General features: G+C 36.2%; 1 protein-coding gene across 1 annotated transcript in view; it reads left to right on the plus strand.

Annotated features, from left to right (window-relative positions):
* tspan7 (tetraspanin 7) overlaps positions 1 to 21584 on the plus strand; it is a 43253-nt gene extending 21669 nt beyond the window's left edge. Inside the window, exons 3-8 of the mRNA XM_061970679.2 lie at positions 8560 to 8634; positions 8756 to 8851; positions 8951 to 9106; positions 9180 to 9263; positions 19960 to 20045; positions 20131 to 21584. Of these exons, the coding sequence (XP_061826663.2) occupies positions 8560 to 8634; positions 8756 to 8851; positions 8951 to 9106; positions 9180 to 9263; positions 19960 to 20028 (480 nt within the window). The 3' untranslated portion in view covers positions 20029 to 20045; positions 20131 to 21584. The remainder of the gene's footprint in view (positions 1 to 8559; positions 8635 to 8755; positions 8852 to 8950; positions 9107 to 9179; positions 9264 to 19959; positions 20046 to 20130) is intronic.
* The last annotated feature ends 1080 nt before the right edge of the window (positions 21585 to 22664 follow it).

Consider the following 22664-nt stretch of genomic DNA (forward strand, 5'->3'; position numbering starts at 1 on the left):
GTTTGGTCACTATAACGGTACACACAGTTTGAACAGTAACACTGTGTTTTTGTATAGGGAAATAAAACACTGTACTTGAATAATGAACCAAATAAAATAAATTGCACATTCTTTGGTGTCCCACGCACCACTAGTGGTACACGTACCACAGTTTGAGAATCATTGATTTTTCCGAAGGAAATAGTCATCCATTGTCCACTCTCTTTGTCTCTGTGGGTGGAGGTGTGGACGTGAGCCTGCATACACACACAAGTTGTGGCTCCTAACGTAAACGGAAGGCAGGGCTTCTCGATTATTTCCTGTACTTCTACGAAGAAGAAAACTTTTTGTGTACACCCCCTCTGCCTCGACTATCATTTGTCTATAAAATTGTTGTAAGTACACCTCTGCATGTATCCTTAACATTGAAGAAAATTGTTTGGTTAGATCAACTTACACAAAATAATAACTTTATTACTATTGTTTTTTGGTCTGTAACAGGTAAGCTTTAAAGTGCCTATATAATTTGCCTGAAATGATAAAAATACATATATATATTTTTAACAATTTAATACTAAAAGAATTTAATCAATTTAACTCAAAAAATAATAATTAAAATTGATCAGCAATATTATCTCGGTAGCACAATATATAAAACATTTTAAACGACAAAACAAAAATGAATAAATTGGTGCTGATTTTTATTCAGGTGTATTTTCATACAAAAGCGCATCGGATTATAAGTGGCATTAAAGTGGTCATATTATGATTTTTTTTCTACATTTAAAAGACTTCCTTGTGGTCTACATATGGGGGCCAACATGGTGGTTCTTTGGTCAAAATGTTGTATGGATTATATTTTACACATCATCTTCATGTCGCTTTCTGACAGTCACTTCAGGATGCGCCATTTTGTGGGCGCTCTTATTTACTTACCACCACTTCCACAGCGTCTTCTCCCCGTCATCTTTGTTGTAGCGCCAGTTTTTAGTGCGTCCATAGCGAGTCTACTGACAGATATAGAAGTGTACGCTACTTTATATTGGAAATGGCAACAACAGTGGAGGATGAATGTCACATAAGAGGATAGAGAAAAAGAAGGAGCTTATTGACTACGGCGTGAACTACAATGGCGGAGGCGCGCTAATTTTCAGCACTTATTCAAATCCCAAATACACATCAGCAGGTACCAATAGGTAAGAAAAGTTGGTTTTGCATAATAGGTCGAAACAGAACGCTCCTAATAGATGCCATTTTTGGGTCCTTACACACACCATATTAATACCCGTATGTTGAAGCACAGTACGTCTGACTTCGGTAGTCATAATGCGGCGACAATCCATTAAGCGGTGCGGCTTTGTAGCTTACCAAAGTCGTACTAAAACATTTTGACAGATTTTTGAGTGCTGTGTGGAATGTTCTATATTCTCTATAAAACATCAACGTTTTGGGCTTGCTTGCTTACATGTACTTGCTAGCGTCATTTATTGAACAGGCCTGCAGTACACATGTATCTCTTAAGTGTGGCTGCCATCTACTGGTCACACTTATCATTACACCATGTACCAAATAAAATTGCTTTGAGGTCGGTAAGCAGAACTAGAATTACTGTATTTTTCGGACTATAAGGCACACTCAAAATTCGTTAATTTTCTCAAAAATCGACAGTGCGCCTTATAATCCAGTGTGCCTAATGGACGGAATAATTGTGGTTGTGCTTTCCGACCACGTAGCTATTTTATTTGGTACATGGTGTAATGACAAGTGTGACCAGTAGATGGCAGTCACACAAGAGATACTGTACGTGTAGACTGCAAGATGACGCCAGTGAACACCAACACTTTAAATGTTCCATTGAAAATATAGAACATTACACATGGCGCTCAAAAATCTGTCAAAATGTTTTAGTACGACTTTGGCAAGCTTTGAAGCCGCTCAGCTTCATGGATTGTCGGCACATTAAGGCTACCATAGTCAGACATACTCTGCTTCAACATACGGGTATAATTATGGTGGGTGTGTATAGGGACCCCAAAATGGCACCTATTAGCACAGGGGTGCTCACACTTTTTCTGCAGGCGAGCTACTTTTCAATTGATCAAGTCGTGGGGATCTACCTCATTCATATATATCATTTATATTTACTTATTTATGAAATATATGTTTTTGTTAACAAGTTAAAGGTGTTTAATAATAATGCAAGCATGTTTAACACATATAGTTAATATTGTTAAAAAATTAAAGGTGTTTAATGATAATACAAGTATGTTTAATACATATAGTTAATATTGTTAACAAGTTAAAGGTGTTTAAAGATAATGAAAGCATGTTTAACACATATAGTTAATATTGTTAAAAAATTTAAGGTGTTTAATGATAATACAAGCATGTTTAATACATATAGTTAATATTGTTAACAAGTTAAAGGTGTTTAATGATAATACAAGCATAGTTAATATTGTTAAAAAATTAAAGGTGTTTAATGATAATACAAGAATGTTTAATACATATAGTTAATATTGTTAACAACTTAAAGGTGTTTAAAGATAATACAAGCATGTTTAACACATATAGTTAATATTGTTAACAAGTTAAAGGTGTTTAAAGATAATGCAAGCATGTTTAACACATATAGTTAATATTGTTAATAAGTTAAAGGTGTTTAAAGATAATACAAGCATGTTTAACACACATAGTTAATATTGTTAACAAGTTAAAGGTGTTTAAAGATAATACAAGCATGTTTAACACATATAGTTAATATTGTTAACAAGTTAAAGGTGTTTAAAGATAATACAAGCATGTTTAACACATATAGATTTCTTTCTTTCATGAAGACAAGAATATAAGTTGGTGTATTACCTGATTGTGATGACTTGCATTGATAAGAATCAGACAGGGGTGATGATAACGTCCGCATTTTCGAATGGAGGAGAAAAAAAGTCCTCCTTTCTGTCCAATACCACATGAAAGTGGTTGGTTTTTGGCATCTTATTTGTCCAGCTTCCGTACTCCTTTGTATACACTTTACAAGAAATACATTGTCGGCAAACTCCGTAGCTTGCTAGCTTGTGCACGCCAGCTTTTGTTGAAATAAAGTGTTTCTCGCCTTCCTGTCGGTAATTTTAATGAGCTGGCAGCAGCCAGCGTCATCTCAGAAGACCCTCGGGTGCCGTAAATGTCAATCAAGTGACGAAAGTGACGTCATAGTGAAGATTTATGATCGCTCATTTTTAGGACTATTTTTTTAATGCCTGGCTGGTGATCGACTGACACACCCTCCACGATCGACCGGTAGCTCGCGATCGACGTAATGAGCACCCCTGCACTAGCAGATATGTTTTCTGGTGTTTTGTTTAGCAATATTATACAAAACCAACTTTTTACCTTCTGGTACCTGCTGATGTGTATTTATGCAACATTTTGAGCAAAGAACCACCATCACATGTTATGTAGACCACAAGGAAGTCTTTTCAATGTAGAAAATAATCATAATATGACCCCATAAATGCGCCTTATGATACGGTGCGCCTTTTGTATGAAAATAGACCCGCTCATCGGCAGTGTGCCTTATAATTTGGTGCGCCCTATGGTCCGGAAAATAGGGTAATAGGTACATTAGACTCACCGGGTTAAAGAGGGTACTGTTGATTTTTGAGAAAATGAAAGGATTTTAAATGCCCCTTACAGTTAGAAAAATATGGTAAAAATGATCCAGGTCTCCCTCAAAATCTTGTACAAGAAGAGTTCTATCATTTACCACGGTCTGTGAGGCCATAAATGTGCCTTGATTGGATGAGCACGAGAACAAAGGATGGGAATTTTACAACTCATGATTCCTATTTTTGGGGTGATTATCGGTTCAGTATCAATTCAACACGATTCTCACAATATGTTACAGTGGTATCTCCACCCACGACTATCCCAACTTTAGAGTGTTTTGTGAAAAGAGCGATCACTCGGCTTATTGCTGAGCTATAATTTGCAAACATATCTTTGAGTTACGAGCCTCACGCGATTTTCATGAATAAAACCTCTACCATCCAATCCAAAACATCTGGTCTCACTCGTTAGTTTGCATTAGCTTATAACGAGGGATGGACATCACTTTGTTTTCCAACCACTGGAACAAAGAAAGTGAGTGTTAAGGACAGTGCTGAGAAGAGGCGGATGATATCCATTGAATTAACGAAAGAAATCGTCAAAAACATGACCGAGCGTGTTGCAGAGTTTGAGCGTATCACTGCTGTCCCAGAACAGCAGTCAAGGTCGTTAAAGTACCGTATTTTTCGGACTATAAGTGTCAGTTTTTTTCATAGTAAATATCAAATAATATTATTGATCTCATTCACGTAAGAGACTAGACGTATAAGATTTCATGGGATTTAGCGATTAGGAGTGACAGATTGTTTGGTAAACATGTTCTATATGTTATAGTTATTTGAATGACTCTTACCATAATATGTTACGTTAACATACCAGTTGGTTATTTATGCCTCATATAACGTACACTTATTCAGCCTGTTGTTCACTATTCTTCATTTATTTTGAATTGCCTTTCAAACGTCTATTCTTGCTGTTGGCTTTTAACAAATAAATTTCCCCCCAAAATGCGACTTATATATGTTTTTTTCCTTCTTTATTATGCATTTTCGGCCGGTACGACTTATACTCTGAAAAATGCGGTACTTTTTAAATGGCGGACATTTATCCATAAAAATATGGAGAAGCTACTAATGGTGTGTTTTACGAGGAAGCGGCTGGAAGGAGATACCATAGAAGCCTGCTCTCCAAAGTAAATACTGTACATTATTACATTTCTTCTTAAAAAAACTACTGTAGTTGTTTGTACTTCACAATATTTCTTATTTACAAGTCTGTTTTTCTTCCTTAAAAGGCATGTTACATGTTAAAACTGAGCCTTTTTCGAAGGTCAAAAACAAATACATTTTATTGAAATGGGCAACATTGATTTGAGATGCGAGTGTTTTGAGTTATGAGCTTTTATTTGGTAAATAAATGATGATAAAACCTTTTCCAAACAGGGTTTAAAAGCTCCTCACGGCTGATGACATGTACAGTACATGCACAAGTAGATTCTTGAACATTTTGAATCTATTCAGAATGGTATTAAATAATTCTGACCAATGACTATGACCTACCACTAACCATGAATGTATCTCCAGAAGAAAATGTCATTATGCTTTGACAGATTCTTTTGCACGTAATAATTTAAAAAAGGTTACAAGCTGTGTTATGTTTTGGGGCTCCAGACTATTTTTTGTAGAAGAAGGAACAAAATGGCATCCTTGTTAGGTACCGAGTTGGGTACTTTACAAATCATACACTAATGCAGGGGTTCTTAACCTTTTGCACTACAGAGGGGCCCGGGGCCCACTCAAATATTAACACTGAATCGGTAATCTTACTCTTGATTTTAATCCTGTTCAATAATTATATGTAATCTATTTACGGTTTAACAAATGATATGAAAAGCATGATCATCACAAATATTATTATCAAGGTTTAGGTGAGACGTATGACAAAAATAAATACTAATCAAAAGAAGGGACTCATAAAAACTGATGAAAAATAAATGTACATACAATTTACGCTAGTTGTGTCAAATGTACGGCCCGAGAGCCGGATCAGGCCCGCAAACAGGTTTTATCCGGCCCGCTAAGTAATAAATTAAATTGTTGTTCTAAATGTGTCCACTGGATGTCGCAATAGCAATTCTTTGTATCTTTGTAGATGATGCTACATATGTACAAAATAAACCACATGATGTTAGTACATCAGTCGAGGAACATGATAAATTTACATAAATAACATCCTGTCATTTTATTTTGATATCATTTTTTTTATCTTGATAGATTAAAAATGAACACCAATGAGTTGACTAATGAACATTACCACATAATTTATTCAGAAAATGTAATAAACGACAAATAAAGTATATATACTATTAACCGCAACAGGTAATTGTAAAAATAACCCAACAACAACATTATGATTTGTACCATTTGGGGGGGGGTAATGTTGTAACAAATAATATTTCTATTAAATAGGCTTTACTTTGCATTTTAATTAACGTGGGATTATTATTTGTATTTAGAAATAATAGTACCAACTTTTTTTCTTTTTTTTTTCTCCAACATTTGTGGCACTGGCGTGGCGCCCCCTGATGGACGGCGCCCTTAGCATTTGCCTATACGGCCTATGCCACGGGCCGGCCCTGGTTGCAGGTTCGATCCCCGCTTCCGCCTTCCTAGTCACTGCCGTTGTGTCCTTGGGCAAGACACTTTACCCACCTGCTCCCAGTGCCACCCACACTGCTTTAAATGTAACTTAGATATTGGCTTTCACTATGTAATGCACTTTGAGTCACTTGAGAAAAGCGCTATATAAATATAATACACTTCACACATACACTTCACTATTTTTAAACAAAGAAAACAATCTGAAGTGGTCTTTGTTTTGAAGTTATCGTACCGTGATTTGACCAGTCCGGCCCACTTGGGAGTAGATTTTTCTTCATGTGGCCCCCCCCATCTAAAACGAGTTTGACACCCCAGATTTACGCAGTGCTAAAATTAATGTTACCAAAAGTAATAACAAATGATAATAATATATGTTTCCTCAATAAACTGTCAATACAACTAATGTACATATGAAAAATACAGCTTTACCTCTTTAGTCATCATTTTTGCGCTTAAAAAACTTCTCTATGACTTTAGCTCCAGACTTTGTTTGATATTGTCATTGCTGCCACAAGTGGTGGATAAGTCAATCAATCAATCAATGTTTATTTATATAGCCCTAAATCACAAGTGTCTCAAAGGGCTGCACAAGCCACAACGACATCCTCGGTACAGAGCCCACATAAGGGCAAGGAAAAACTCACCCCAGTGGGACGTCGATGTGAATGACTATGAGAAACCTTGGAGAGGACCGCATATGTGGGTAACCCCCCCCCTCTAGGGGAGACCGAAAGCAATGGATGTCGAGTGGGTCTGACATAATATTGTGAGAGTCCAGTCCATAGTGGATCCAACATAATAGTAAGAGTCCAGTCCATAGTGGATCCAACATAATTGTGAGAGTCCAGTCCATAGTGGATCTAACATAATATTGTGAGAGTCCAGTCCATAGTGGATCTAACATAATAGTGAGAGTCCAGTCCATAGTGGATCCAACATAATAGTAAGAGTCCAGTCCATAGTGGATCTAACATAATAGTGAGAGTCCAGTCCATAGTGGATCTAACATAATATTGTGAGAGTCCAGTCCATAGTGGATCTAACATAATAGTAAGAGTCCAGTCCATAGTGGATCTAACATAATATTGTGAGAGTCCAGTCCATAGTGGATCCAACATAATAGTAAGAGTCCAGTCCATAGTGGATCTAACATAATAGTGAGAGTCCAGTCCATAGTGGATCTAACATAATATTGTGAGAGTCCAGTCCATAGTGGATCCAACATAATAGTGTGAGAGTCCAGTCCATAGTGGATCTAACATAATAGTGAGAGTCCAGTCCATAGTGGATCTAACATAATATTGTGAGAGTCCAGTCCATAGTGGATCTAACATAATAGTAAGAGTCCAGTCCATAGTGGATCTAACATAATAGTGAGAGTCCAGTCCATAGTGGATCTAACATAATATTGTGAGAGTCCAGTCCATAGTGGATCTAACATAATATTGTGAGAGTCCAGTCCATAGTGGATCTAACATAATAGTAAGAGTCCAGTCCATAGTGGATCTAACATATTATTGTGAGAGTCCAGTCCATAGTGGATCCAACATAATAGTGTGAGAGTCCAGTCCATAGTGGATCTAACATAATAGTGAGAGTCCAGTCCATAGTGGATCTAACATAATATTGTGAGAGTCCAGTCCATAGTGGATCTAACATAATCGTGAGAGTCCAGTCCATAGTGGGGCCAGCAGGACACCATCCCGAGCGGAGACGGGTCAGCAGCGCAGAGATGTTCCCAACCGATACACAGGCGAGCGGTCCACTCCGGGTCCCGACTCTGGACAGCCAGCACCCCATCCATGTCCACCAGACCTGAGTGTCTCCCCCTCCACAAGGGATAGGGGGGAGCAGAGGAAAAAAGAAAAGAAACGGCAGATCAACTGGTCTAAAAAAAAGGGGGCTATTTAAAGGCTAGAGTATACAAATGAGTTTTAAGATGGGACTTAAATGCTTCTACTGAGGTAGCATCTCTAATTGTTACCGGGAGGGCATTCCATAGTACTGGAGCCCCAATAAAAAACGCTCTATAGCCCGCAGACTTTTTTTGGGCTCTGGGAATCACTAATAAGCCGGAGTTCTTTGAACGCAGTGTACTACAACTCATCTGGCCACAGCGCAGAAACTGATTTTTTTTATGGCAGCCCGTTTTAGTTAAGAAACACTGCACTAATGCGCAACAAAATTCTTGAAATGTCAAATGGGGTCCGTTATGGTCGTCTACACCGCGCATTTCTACCTTTTAAAAGATGTTTGTTATTATGGTGGTAGTTTGCACGACACTCTGTCACTCTGACTTGTCTTCCTCTCTGTTTAGTACGCCATGTTTCTGTCGCTGGTCTTCCTCGCTGAATTGGTGGCCGGGATTAGCGGATTTGTCTTCCGCCACGAGGTCAGTGCGCATTTCGCTGCCAAAACTAGGAAAGGAAAAAAAAAAGCTGTCAATCTAAAGCGCGGGTGATTTTGTAGCGATGATGATGATGATGATGATGATGCATCCTTGGCTGTCACAGATTAAAGGAACATTCCACAGGACGTACACTGACGCTGTGCTCAACTACAACGCTGAGGACGAGGCCAGCCGTGCTGTTGACAACCTGCAGCACCGAGTGAGTCCACAAACTTGAGCTATATTCTCTAAGTTTGGTGTTCAATCAAGGATTTCAAAATGAGAAGAATTAGACTAGACATGTTTCTTCCTCCGCTAGCTGCGCTGCTGCGGCGTGTACAACTACACCAGTTGGTTTGCCAGCGTCTACTACCCGCCCAACGGTATGCCCGCCAGCTGCTGCATGAACGCCTCCGACTGCAACCCCATGGACCTCCGTAACGCGACCGTGGCCCCCAACAAAGTCTACCACCAGGTCTTGTTGTTGAACAACGTGGTCCGTGTTGCATGAAGAGTACGTTGTGTGACGCTGCGGGGCTCTTCTGCAGGGATGTTACGAGCTGGTCACTTCCTTTATGGAGACCAACATGGCCATCATCGCAGGTGTGACGTTTGGCATCGCCTTCTCTCAGGTAAGAATCCCTCTCTTCTTTATTAAATGACTTATTCAAACACATTCATCCATCTTTTCAGTGAACCCGAAAAGTTTATTTACGTGCGTTTTTTTTTTTCTTAACTACATTTTTTCTCTATGTGTTTAAATACTCGTTTTCTATTCTTTTAATTAGATTTAGTTTCCCTATGCCAGGGGTCGGCAACCCAAAATGTTGAAAGAGCCATATTGGACCAAAAATACAAAAAACAAATCTGTCTGGAGCCGCAAAAAATGAAAAACCATATTACATACAGATAGCGTGTCTTAAGATATAAATTGAATTAAGAGGACTTAAAGGAAACTAAATGACCTCAAATATAGCTACAAACGAGGCATAATGATGCAATATGTACATATAGCTAGCCTAAATAGCATCTTAGCATCGATTAGCTTGCAGTCATGCAGTGACCAAATATGTCTGATTAGCACTCCACACAAGTCAATAACATCAACAAAACTCACCTTTCATGCACAACGTTGAAAGTTTGGTGGACAAAATGAGACAGAAAAAGAAGTGGCATAAAACACGTCCTAGAAAGTCGGAGAAAGTTATACATGTAAACAAACTACGGTGAGTTCAAGGACCGCCAAAATTAGTAGGACAAAACGGCGCTAGCCAAATACTCGGATCAGTGAAGCATGTTTAATATAAACCGTGTGCTTTGTAACATTTAGGGAGGTTTGTGTCATGTTTGTCCTCCTACAGAAACCATATTAAAACAAAAAATAGATTTTTTTCCCCTCATCTTTTTCCATTTTTTATACATTTTTTAAAAAGCTCCAGAGAGCCACTGGGGCGGCGCTATGCGGCTCTAGAGCCGCGGGTTGCCGACCCCTGCCCTATGCCATCAACTACAAAATGAAAGGGGCCATAGTTTCAAGAGCCCAAGGGCTCAGGGGCCGGACATCGAAATGTGGATGTTTGGTCAGAAAGTGCCTCTGCGGGTCATATTCCTTGGAGAGTGTTTACGTAATTGCAAAGTAAACATCGGCTTTCACACTGCACTGTCAATAAATTCATTATCCTGCCCTCGCTACCCGATTCCAGCGTGTGCAGATAGTTAACCGCATGCAGAAACAGAAGCTCCAGACGTTTTGTTGAGGATTGATGTTCCTTCTTTTGAATTATTTTCCTTATTTCTTTACACTTCTTCCTTCATTTCGGTTTGTAAGACTGAAAATATAAACATAAAATAACCATTACAAAAGTATAACGTCCATTGTGTATTTTACATAAATAGTTTTAGTGTTAATATATTCACACAATAAACTACAGATGTTTAGGCATATGAAATTAAACAACAACGTGGCTCAACACAATTGAGCGTTATCGCCTTCTATTGGTCAAATTTAAAAGTTAATTAAAGCTGCAAGCAGCGTTGGTCGGGCCCGCGTATTTGGCAGGTGCTAGTCCTAAGTGTCCCAATGCTTTTGTCCAGTTTTCGTCCCAAGTGTCCCAATACTTTTGTCCAGTTTTAGTCCTAAGTGTCCCAATACTTGTGTCCAGTGTAGGTGTCCCAATACTTTAGTCCAGAGGTAGTCCTAAGTGTCCCAATACTTTTGTCCAGTTTTAGTCCTAAGTGTCCCAATACATTTGTCTAGTGGTAGTCCGAAGTGTCCCAATACTTTTGTCAAGTTGTAGTCCTTAGTGTCCCAATACGTTGGTCCAGTGTAGGTGTCCCAATACTTTTGTCCAGTTGTCGTCCTAAGTGTCCCAATACTTTTGTCCAGTTGTCGTCCTAAGTGTCCCAATACTTTTGTCCAGTTTTAGTTCGAATTGTCCCAAAACGTGTGTCAAGTTTTAGTCCCAAGTTTCCCAATAGTGTTGTCCAGTTTTCGTCCAAAGTGTCCCAATACTTTTGTCCAGTTTTATTCCTAAGTGTCCCAATACTTGTGTCAAGTTTTCGGCCTAAGTGTCCCAATACTTTTGTCAAGTTTTATTTCCAAGTGTACCAATACTTTTGTCCAGTTTTCGTCATAAGTGTCCCAATACTTTTGTCCAGTTTTGTTCGTAAGTGTCCCAATACCTTTGTCCAGTTTTAGTCCTAAGTGTCCCAAAACTTTTGTCAAGTTGTAGTCCTAATTTTCCCAATACTTTTGTCCAGTGGTAGTTCTAAGTGTCCCAATACTTGTGTCCAGTTGTAGTCCTAAGTGTCCCAATACTTGTGTCCAGTGTAAGTGTCCCAATACTTTTGTCAAGTGGTAGTCCTAAATGTCCCAATACTTTTGTCCAGTGGTAGTCCTAAGTGTCCCAATACTTGTGTCCAGTTGTAGTCCTCCGACCTTCCCAGTGGGAGTTACAGGCAGTTTTGTCATTTTTTTCTTCCGAGGAGCAGTTTTTTCTGCGTTTTATTCAAAAATTGCGGTAGAGCGCAATTTTGAGATTTGGGGTTAGGTTTTTTTATTAGATCGCAATTTTTGCCAGTCCTGATGTGTGTTCAGTTTGGTGAGTTTTGAAGCATGTTAAGGGGGTCAAATTACAGCTCGAAGAGACAAAAATGACTGTTTTAGTAAATTTTTGTCTTGAAGGGGGAATTGCCAACTTCCTGTTGATTTTTGCCCGAGGAATATAATTAATGAAAAGTAGGTCTAATTGAGACTTACATAGAGGTATTTCTTTCATGTCTCTACGACATTTGTACTGGGAGTTAGAGGCAGTTTTCCTTCTAGGGGGCGCTAGAGTGCAGTTTTGAGTTTTTGGGGTTTGATTTTTTTACCAAAAAGTTTTGTTCGCGTTTATGTGTGCGTCAAATTTGGTGAGTTTTGCAGCATGTTAAGGGGGTCAAATTACAGCGCAAAGCTGCGGAAGAATAATAATAATAATAATAAAGAATAAAACGTTACAAATTCAATAGGTCCTTATGTCCCATTGCAAAAGGACTCCCGTTGGGATTCTTTTTACAATGGACCATGCGGGCCCTAATTAAAGATAAAGTAGCAATGATTGTCACACACACACACTAGGTGTGGCGAAATTATTCTCTGCATTTGACCCATCACCCTTCATCACCCCCTGGGAAGTGAGGGGAGCAGTGGGCAGCAGCGGTGGCCGCGCCCGGGAATAATATTTGGTGATAGTGCAACATGTAATAAACAAGCTTTGAATGTCAGAGTTATAACTCCGACAAAAAACAACACAACCATTAATACAAAAGACATCACAAAGTCAGCAATTTGAATAGAAAACAAAGTAAACATCTTTATGCACTCCACATTCTCACAAAGATCTGACCAAGTTTTGTGTTGAAACTTACACAAGTGAATTTCTACTGTTGTTGGAACGATGTGTCCGCTGCTTAAAATGTCCGATAGAAAAGGATGACTGGAACACAACATTCATAATGTTGTCCGGTTGCTGTTAAAAATTATTTAGATTTTTCCCAGGGTTGATGATGCTCTTTTTTGAGTAGTCGTCTTCTTCTCACCCCACTGCTGCTTCTTTGTGACACATTTCCCTCGCTGTTGCCTCCTGTGGGGAGGCGAGAGTACTACATACATGAGCAACCCTAATTGGAATGGTTTCATCAAGCCTGTTTGGGTGATGTTCGGTGCACGGCCAGTTGAATAGACCCGCCCTGTGCAGTCGTCCTGTTCCAAATATTGTGGCTTCACCACGTCGCACTTTTTTTTTTTTGTCATGTTTTGTCCTTTTGTAAAGCATATTTTATCATCCCAAATGAAGCATTTCCAAGCATAAAAAGGACGTAACAAGTAAAAACTATCAACAGTGCAATAGTATTGGGTCACTCAGTGAGACCAAACCATTGTTCAGTATGGTGGTCTCTGATTGGCTCAGCCTCTGGAAGCTTTGCTATATTGGATCATTTCACGCTGAGAGGGCTCTCATCATGTTGGAAATTAATCAATCAATCAATCAATGTTTATTTATATAGCCCCAAATCACAAGTGTCTCAAAGGGCTGCACAAGCCACAACGACATCCTCGGTACAAAGCCAACATAAGGGCAAGGAAAAACTCACCCCAGTGGGACGTCGATGTGAATGACTATGAGAAACCTTGGAGAGGACCGCATATGTGGGTAACACCCCCCCCCCCCTCTAGGGGAGACCGAAAGCAATGGATGTCGAGTGGGTCTGACATAATATTGTGAGAGTCCAGTCCATAGTGGATCTAACATAATAGTAAGAGTCCAGTCCATAGTGGATCTAACATAATAGTGAGAGTCCAGTCCATAGTGGATCTAACATAATAGTGATAGTCCAGTCCATAGTGGATCTAACATAATAGTGAGAGAGTCCAGTCCATAGTGGATCTAACATAATAGTGAGAGTCCAGTCCATAGTGGATCTAACATAATAGTAAGAGTCCAGTCCATAGTGGATCTAACATAATAGTGAGAGTCCAGTCCATAGTGGATCCAACATAATAGTAAGAGTCCAGTCCATAGTGGATCTAACATAATAGTGAGAGTCCAGTCCATAGTGGATCTAACATAATAGTGTGAGAGTCCAGTCCATAGTGGATCTAACATAATAGTGAGAGTCCAGTCCATAGTGGATCTAACATAATAGTGAGAGTCCAGTCCATAGTGGATCTAACATAATAGTGAGAGTCCAGTCCATAGTGGATCCAACATAATAGTAAGAGTCCAGTCCATAGTGGATCCAACATAATAGTAAGAGTCCAGTCCATAGTGGATCTAACATAATAGTGAGAGTCCAGTCCATAGTGGATCTAACATAATAGTGAGAGTCCAGTCCATAGTGGATCTAACATAATAGTGAGAGTCCAGTCCATAGTGGATCTAACATAATAGTGAGAGTCCAGTCCATAGTGGATCCAACATAATAGTAAGAGTCCAGTCCATAGTGGATCCAACATAATAGTAAGAGTCCAGTCCATAGTGGATCTAACATAATAGTGTGAGAGTCCAGTCCATAGTGGATCTAACATAGTAGTGATAGTCCAGTCCATAGTGGATCTAACATAATAGTGTGAGAGTCCAGTCCATAGTGGATCCAACATAATAGTAAGAGTCCAGTCCATAGTGGATCCAACATAATAGTAAGAGTCCAGTCCATAGTGGATCTAACATAATAGTGTGAGAGTCCAGTCCATAGTGGATCTAACATAGTAGTGAGAGTCCAGTCCATAGTGGATATAACATAATAGTGAGAGTCCAGTCCATAGTGGATCCAACATAATAGTAAGAGTCCAGTCCATAGTGGGGCCAGCAGGACACCATCCCGAGCGGAGACGGGTCAGCAGCGCAGAGATGTTCCCAGCCGATGCACAGGCGAGCGGTCCACCCCGGGTCCCCCCCCCCCCCCCCCCCCCTCCGTTGTGCCTCAGGTTTTTTTTGCTCTAGCTATAAAATGTTTTGATTTATAATGAATGATTCCTACTTAGTGGAAATTCATTTATCGCGTTCGATAAACAAGGCACAATTATATTATTTATGACCTATTTTCCTGTCCTTTTGCTAACTTACTAACTTATTTGTTCCCATTTGACCATATTTGCCATTGTTAATTAAAGCCTTTCTCTTACATATTTACTAATGTTATTTTAATTTGATCTCACTCAACCACATGTATTGTCTTTTAAACAAAGTTTTTAGCCAAGTTGCTTCTTTTAATTGCTTTTTCTTTGTTGAAGGCTTTCTTGCTGTATTTATTAATTATTTTTACTATTCACATTTTTTTTATGTTTATCCTGTTTTAGCTAATTTAGTGTATTTTATTGTTACCAAAGCTGTTAATGAATGATTTATGTACTTAATACATTCATTTTTTAAATTACTCTTTAGTAAAGCTTTATCTTATTTATTTACAAAACTCATTTACTTACTTTTATCGTATCTCATTTCCTGTCCTCAAGGAAAGCCTTTTGCCAACATATTTATTCATGATGTGTGCCTTCTATCTTTTAATCAGTTCAGCTCACCTATTCATCATTTTTCAGTCCCTGCAGGAATTGGCATCGTGGTGCTTGCGCCAATTCACGCAAATTGAAGCGTGAATGATGCACGGCCTCGCAGCTTTGTCTAAAGCTTGCAACTTCCCAGCACTTTTGGCCAATCAGCATCATTTTGGCCAGTCTAAGCGGCACACATCAACTGTCTAATCAAAACGTATGTGTGTTTCTTGTGTGGACGAAGCAGAAACAACAACTAGTAACAATATAGCAACTCTTTATTGCTGAAACGGCACAATTGTCGTCCTCCTGAAGGTAGTGTATACTACATTACCTTCTGGGTCATATAGTATACAAACATTTACTTCCTGGTTTACATGTAATTATATATTTAACCTTTATTTATTGAGGGTAAGACAATTAAGAAAACATTTTCAATTGTTGCAAAGAGGCAACAATTGCATGTTAGAGATGTTGAAGTGTGATAATAATCTCTCATTGTCTCTCCTTTACCAACAAAAAATACTGCTATAGATCCCTCTCAACAGTTCACGAATGCTCCTAATGTGCGTGTGTGAATGTATTGGAACATAAATACAAAAGCAGTGAAGTTGTCACGTTGTGTAAATGGTAAATAAAAACGGAATGCAAGGATTTGCAAATCTTTTTCAACTTATATTCAATTGAATGGACTGCAAAGACAAGATATTTCATGTTCACACTGAGAAACTTCTTTTTTTTTTGCAAATAATCATTAACTTAGAATTTATTGGCAGCAACACATTGCAAAAAAGTTGTCACAGGGGCATTTTTACCACTGTGTTACATGGCCTTTCCCTTTAACAACACTCAGTAAAGGTTTGGGAACTGAGGAGACACATTTTTGAAGTGGAATTCTTTCCCATTCTTGCTTGATGTACAGCTTAAGTTGTTCAACAGTCTGGGGGTCTCCGTTGTGCTATTTTAGGCTTCATAATGCAGGCAAGTCTAGTACCTGCACTCTTTTACTATGAAGCCATGCTGTTGTAACACATGGCTGGGCATTGTCTTGCTGAAATAAGCAGGGGCGTCCATGGTAACATTGCTTGGATGGCAACATATGTTGCTCCAAAAGCTGTATGTACCTTTCAGCATTAATGGTGCCTTCACAGATGTGTAAGTTACCCATGTCTTGGGCACTAATACACCCCCATACCATCACACATGCTGCCTTTTACACTTTCACCCTAGAACAGTCCGGATGGTTCTTTTCCTCTTTGTTCCGGAGGACACGACGTCCACAGTTTCCAAAAACAATTTGAAATGTGGACTCGTCAGACCACAGAACACTTTTCCACTTTGCATCAGTCCATCTTAGATGAGCTCGGGCCCAGCGAAGCCGGCGGCGTATGTGGGTGTTGTTGATAAATGGCTTTGGCTTTGCATAGTAGAGTTGTAACTTGCACTTACAGATGTAGCGACCAACTGTAGTTACTGACAGTGGTTTTTTGAAGTGTTCCTGAGCCCATGTGGTGATATCCTTTACAAACCGATGTCGCTTTTTGATGCAGTACCGCCTGAGGGATCGAAGGTCGCGGGCATTGCCGCTTACGTGGAGTAATTTCTCCAGATTCTCTGAACCTTTTGATGATATTACAGACAGGAGATGGTGAAATCCCTAAATTCCTTGCAATAGCTTGTTCCCAATTGGGCTGTTTACCTGTGGGATGTTCCTCAACTTTCTCAGTCTTTTTTGCCACTTGTGCCAGCTTTTTTGAAACCTGTTGCAGGCATCAAACTCCAAATAAGCTAATATTTGCAAAAAATAACAGTTTTACAGTTCGAACGTTAAATATCTTGTCTTTGCAGTCTATTCAATTGAATATAAGTTGAAAAGGATTTGTTGTATTCTCTTTTTATTTACCATTTACACGACGTGACAACTTCACTGCTTTTGGGGTTTGAAGATGTTTAATACAGACAAACGCGTTTCAAGAGTGAAACAAACATGGAGAATGTGTGGACAGCAGAGCAGACAACAAGAAGGCATCAGGTGGTGTAATTATAGTTATTATTTTTAGTTCTACTGAATTAAAACAGTGCAGTAATTTGACAATGTGATGTTACTGACATCTAGTGTCTGCTTTTGAGTCTGTGTGGCATATAACGAGTAAAGCATCAGTACGTTTTCCATTTGTTTTGATGAAATCTTGTGCTTTTTGAGGAACACTTCAAACATTGATGACAAATTCATCAAATCACGAGACGATCCAACGTTACTGGGGAAAAAAGAAACCTCAACCTTTGTCACATTTTAGGCCACAGCAATCACAACAAAAGCCTGCAAAATCTTGGCGGGACGGAAATACGGATCCACCTTAATTGTATTTCTTATTCATTCATTATTCTTTGACCTATTTTTTACATATCAAATGTATTTTATTTAACTGATTTGTTCATTTAAATATTGTATAATTTTACTCGTTTAGCTAATAATTTATATACTTATATTTATTTTATTTATATTTTTACATATCAAATGTATTTTATTTAACTGATTTGTTCATTTAAATATTGTATCATTTTACTCGTTTAGCTAATAATTTATATACTTACATTTATTTTATTTATATTTTTACATATCAAATGTATTTTATTTAACTGATTTGTTCATTTAAATATTGTATCATTTTACTCGTTTAGCTAATAATTTATATACTTACATTTATTTTATTTATATTTTTACATATCAAATGTATTTTATTTAGCTGATTTGTTCATTTAAATATTGTATAATTTTACTCGTTTAGCTAATAATTTATATACTTACATTTATTTTATTTATATTTTTACATATCAAATGTATTTTATTTAACTGATTTGTTCATTTAAATATTGTATCATTTTACTCGTTTAGCTAATAATTTATATACTTACATTTATTTTATTTATATTTTTACATATCAAATGTATTTTATTTAACTGATTTGTTCATTTAAATATTGTATCATTTTACTCGTTTAGCTAATAATTTATATACTTACATTTATTTTATTTATATTTTTACATATCAAATGTATTTTATTTAGCTGATTTGTTCATTTAAATATTGTATAATTTTACTCGTTTAGCTAATAATTTATATACTTACATTTATTTTATTTATATTTTTACATATCAAATGTATTTTATTTAACTGATTTGTTCATTTAAATATTGTATAATTTTACTCGTTTAGCTAATAATTTATATACTTACATTTATTTTATTTATATTTTTACATATCAAATGTATTTTATTTAACTGATTTGTTCATTTAAATATTGTATAATTTTACTCGTTTAGCTAATAATTTATATACTTACATTTATTTTATTTATACTTTTGCATATCAAATGTATTTTATTTAACTGATTTGTTCATTTAAATATTGTATAATTTTACTCGTTTAGCTAATAATTTATATACTTACATTTATTTTATTTATATTTTTACATATCAAATGTATTTTATTTAACTGATTTGTTCATTTAAATATTGTATAATTTTACTCGTTGAGCTAATAATTTATATACTTACATTTATTTTATTTATATTTTTACATATCAAATGTATTTTATTTAACTGATTTGTTCATTTAAATATTGTATAATTTTACTCGTTTAGCTAATAATTTATATACTTACATTTATTTTATTTATATTTTTACATATCAAATGTATTTTATTTAACTGATTTGTTCATTTAAATATTGTATCATTTTACTCGTTTAGCTAATAATTTATATACTTACATTTATTTTATTTATATTTTTGCATATCAAATGTATTTTATTTAACTGATTTGTTCATTTAAATATTGTATAATTTTACTCGTTTAGCTAATAATTTATATACTTACATTTATTTTATTTATATTTTTACATATCAAATGTATTTTATTTAACTGATTTGTTCATTTAAATATTGTATCATTTTACTCGTTTAGCTAATAATTTATATACTTACATTTATTTTATTTATATTTTTACATATCAAATGTATTTTATTTAACTGATTTGTTCATTTAAATATTGTATAATTTTACTCGTTTAGCTAATAATTTATATACTTACATTTATTATATTTATTTTTACATATCAAATGTATTTTATTTAACTGATTTGTTCATTTAAATATTGTATAATTTTACTCGTTTAGCTAATAATTTATATACTTACATTTATTTTATTTATATTTTTACATATCAAATGTATTTTATTTAACTGATTTGTTCATTTAAATATTGTATCATTTTACTCGTTTAGCTAATAATTTATATACTTACATTTATTTTATTTATATTTTTACATATCAAATGTATTTTATTTAACTGATTTGTTCATTTAAATATTGTATCATTTTACTCGTTTAGCTAATAATTTATATACTTACATTTATTTTATTTATATTTTTACATTTCCTTTTTTCCTTTGCCGAACATAAAAAAGTCACTGTACAAATAGGAAAAAGTCATTTAAATGTCCAGAGAGGTCAGGATCCCCAATAATTACGTACTTGATGGTGCCAACTCGCAGGATGTCGGTCTTAGCTCGGCAGCTTGTGGGTTCCAGGTTCGATCCCTGCTGCCGCCATCTGAGTCAGTGCCATTGTGTCCTTGGGCAAGACACTTTACCCACCTCCTCCCAGTGCCACCTACACTGCTATAAATGGAACTTAGATATTGTCTTTCACTATGTAAAAGCGCTTTGAGTCACTAGAGAAAAGCGCTATATAAATATAATTGACTTCACTGTGGCGGTGTTGTTTGTGTTGCAGCTGATTGGCATGTTGCTGGCCTGCTGTCTGTCCAGGATCATCACAGCCAATCAGTACGAGATGGTCTAGCTGACGTCACGAGGCAGGTGGGCACTTAAAAAAAACGACATCATATAATAATAATAATAATATCATTTGGGGCGTGGTCCATTGATGATGATGTCTTTTCAGTGAGATGAAGAGAAGATAACAAAGAGAGCGACACACACGACAGTACTTTTTTCCTTCTACTAACACTAATCACATGTCTCTCTTTGTCTCGCTGCCTGCCGACATCCCATAATGTTAACATCCAACTTACTGTAAAGGCATCATTCCCACCGTAGAGCTTTGAGCACCACACACCACACTGTCTGGACTTCATACTGCTTGTCCTTCACACTTGTAGTAGAAGTCACGTCTGCACTTTAAAAATACACTGCATGTTTGTCTCCCAGACACCAGGGGGTGCTGTTGGACTCACTGATGACATGAATCAGGGAGAGAGGAAAAAACATGCTAACTCAGCAGAATTTATTCACATATTCAAGAAATCTACGACCTTTTTTGTCCTAATAAGAAAATTAAAGTTGTAACGCCTTTACTTTGAAGATAAGGAATTCTCCATTTTTATGTACGATAACTTAAATCATAATATAATATTTCACTTGAATCCCAATTCAGTACGACGCTACAGCTTTTTTTTTTCTTCTGATACTACGACTTTGTTTGAAAACGACTTTCGCTTTCTTTCGGATTTGTTAATATATTATGACTTTATCTTTAAAATAATTTTCTCCGAATACGATTTTATCTTTGAGACATAACTTTGTTTCTTGCGACTTTACAACTCCTAAAATAACGGAAGACTTATCGCTTTTTAAAATGTATTTTGAAAGTACGACTTTTTCAAAATCAAGTTTTTCGTAATGTACAACTTTGTTCTCGTAATATTACAACTTTTTTTTTTTTTTAAAGTACGACTTAAACAACTTTTTTCTCCTAACCTAACTTTGTTCTGGAAACATTACCACTTTGTTTCTTGCCACATGACAACGTTTTGCTGTCCTAAAATGGCGGACGATGTAAAAAATAACGACATATTTCGAAGGACCAACTTATTTCTCGTATTATTTGATTTTATGTTTTTGTTTTTGTTTTTTGCAGTATTACTACTTGATTTAAAAAAGGTAAAAAATCAGTTAGTTTTTTATGATACATGACTTTGTTTTCAAAAGTAGCATCTATCGTAATGTATTCTTGAAACATTTCAGATGACATCTTTCGTAAAGTCCTAATATTTTGACTGAATTGATTAAGAAGTACAATATTATTTAACGATCTACTTCTTTTGGACTATACTTTTTTTTTTCTTTTCTCGTGATATTCAAGCTTGTGCATCGCCATATTATATTACTACTTCATTTAAAAACGGGCAAACCGTAACAATTTTTCTTACGATAATACGCCTTTCCTTTTAAAATTTGTCATTTACGACTTTGTTGTCGTTTTATTGTGACTTATTTTCCAAATATGTGCGACTTTATTCTTCTTACAACTTCTTATTACGTGTTTTTTTTGTAACTGTTTAGAGATTGACTTTTTTTTCCTTTATACAAATGACGACTTTGTTTCTCGTAATATTACGACTTACGACCCTCTTAATATTTCGACGACCAGATTTTTTGTACTAACTCTTGTTCTTGTAATGTCATAATTATATATTCGTACAATTGAACTAACATCTTTTTCGAGTAAAAATGACAACTTCACAAAGTAAATCGAAAAAAAATTCCCCCTCAAACTTGATTGATTCTTACAGTATTTTTGTTTTTCCTCAATTATTCATGATTGAAATGAAAAATATTAAAAGGAGTAAGTTTTGACGAAAGGATATTTGACTGAAACAGTGGGATAAAGTGTAGTGTTCTGTGTGGTGCATCAAACGTCTTCATTATCATCATCATATCTGTAGATATGTACTGTAAATGTCATTTATAATGATGTCATGTTGCTCATTCTAATATGCTCATTGGAAGAATCTGCTGTTTAGCTGTATTTGTTTGCACTGATCAATAGTTGTAGATCAATAGACTTCTCGTGGACTTTGGCATTACAGCTTTACCAAGTGAGTCTCTTTTTTTCCCCTTAGTTTGTGTGCAAAAATGATTGAGATCATTGAAGTATTTTCCTTCTGTGACGTACTGGAGTTACTTATTAAATATTGTGTTTATTGAGTTTTTAGCTCAGTATTTGATGGTGGCTTTTTTTTTGGTGAAAATACTCAACTACTCGCTATTAAAGCTGTACGGTTATTTTCGTGATTTTAATGTTGTCTTGTAAATATGAAACTGTAATGCCATCCAGCTTGCACATGGGGTCACCAGACACCCCAAAACTACACCATAATGTCTACTATTAATTGAAGTCACCATCTGAGGTCTTATTATTATTATTATTATCAATAAATTGAAAAATGGAACTTGTTTGTCAGAGTTCATCATTACTGTGCTGCGATCACTCAATGAATGAACAAAAGTCATGCAAACTGTCACAGATGTATCAAAATATAAAAAATGTTTGATTTAAGGTCAAATTGTCCATTAATCAATTTGTTTATTTTATGACCAAAAGTCAACCGATCAGCTCACTGAGCAACTTTGACCGATTGAAATCGATTTATTGTGCATTTGTATTGTCTTTTTTGGTCAATAGATAAAAAGCGG

Source organism: Nerophis lumbriciformis, linkage group LG13, assembly GCF_033978685.3.
Source record: "Nerophis lumbriciformis linkage group LG13, RoL_Nlum_v2.1, whole genome shotgun sequence".
Lineage (NCBI taxonomy): Eukaryota > Metazoa > Chordata > Actinopteri > Syngnathiformes > Syngnathidae > Nerophis > Nerophis lumbriciformis.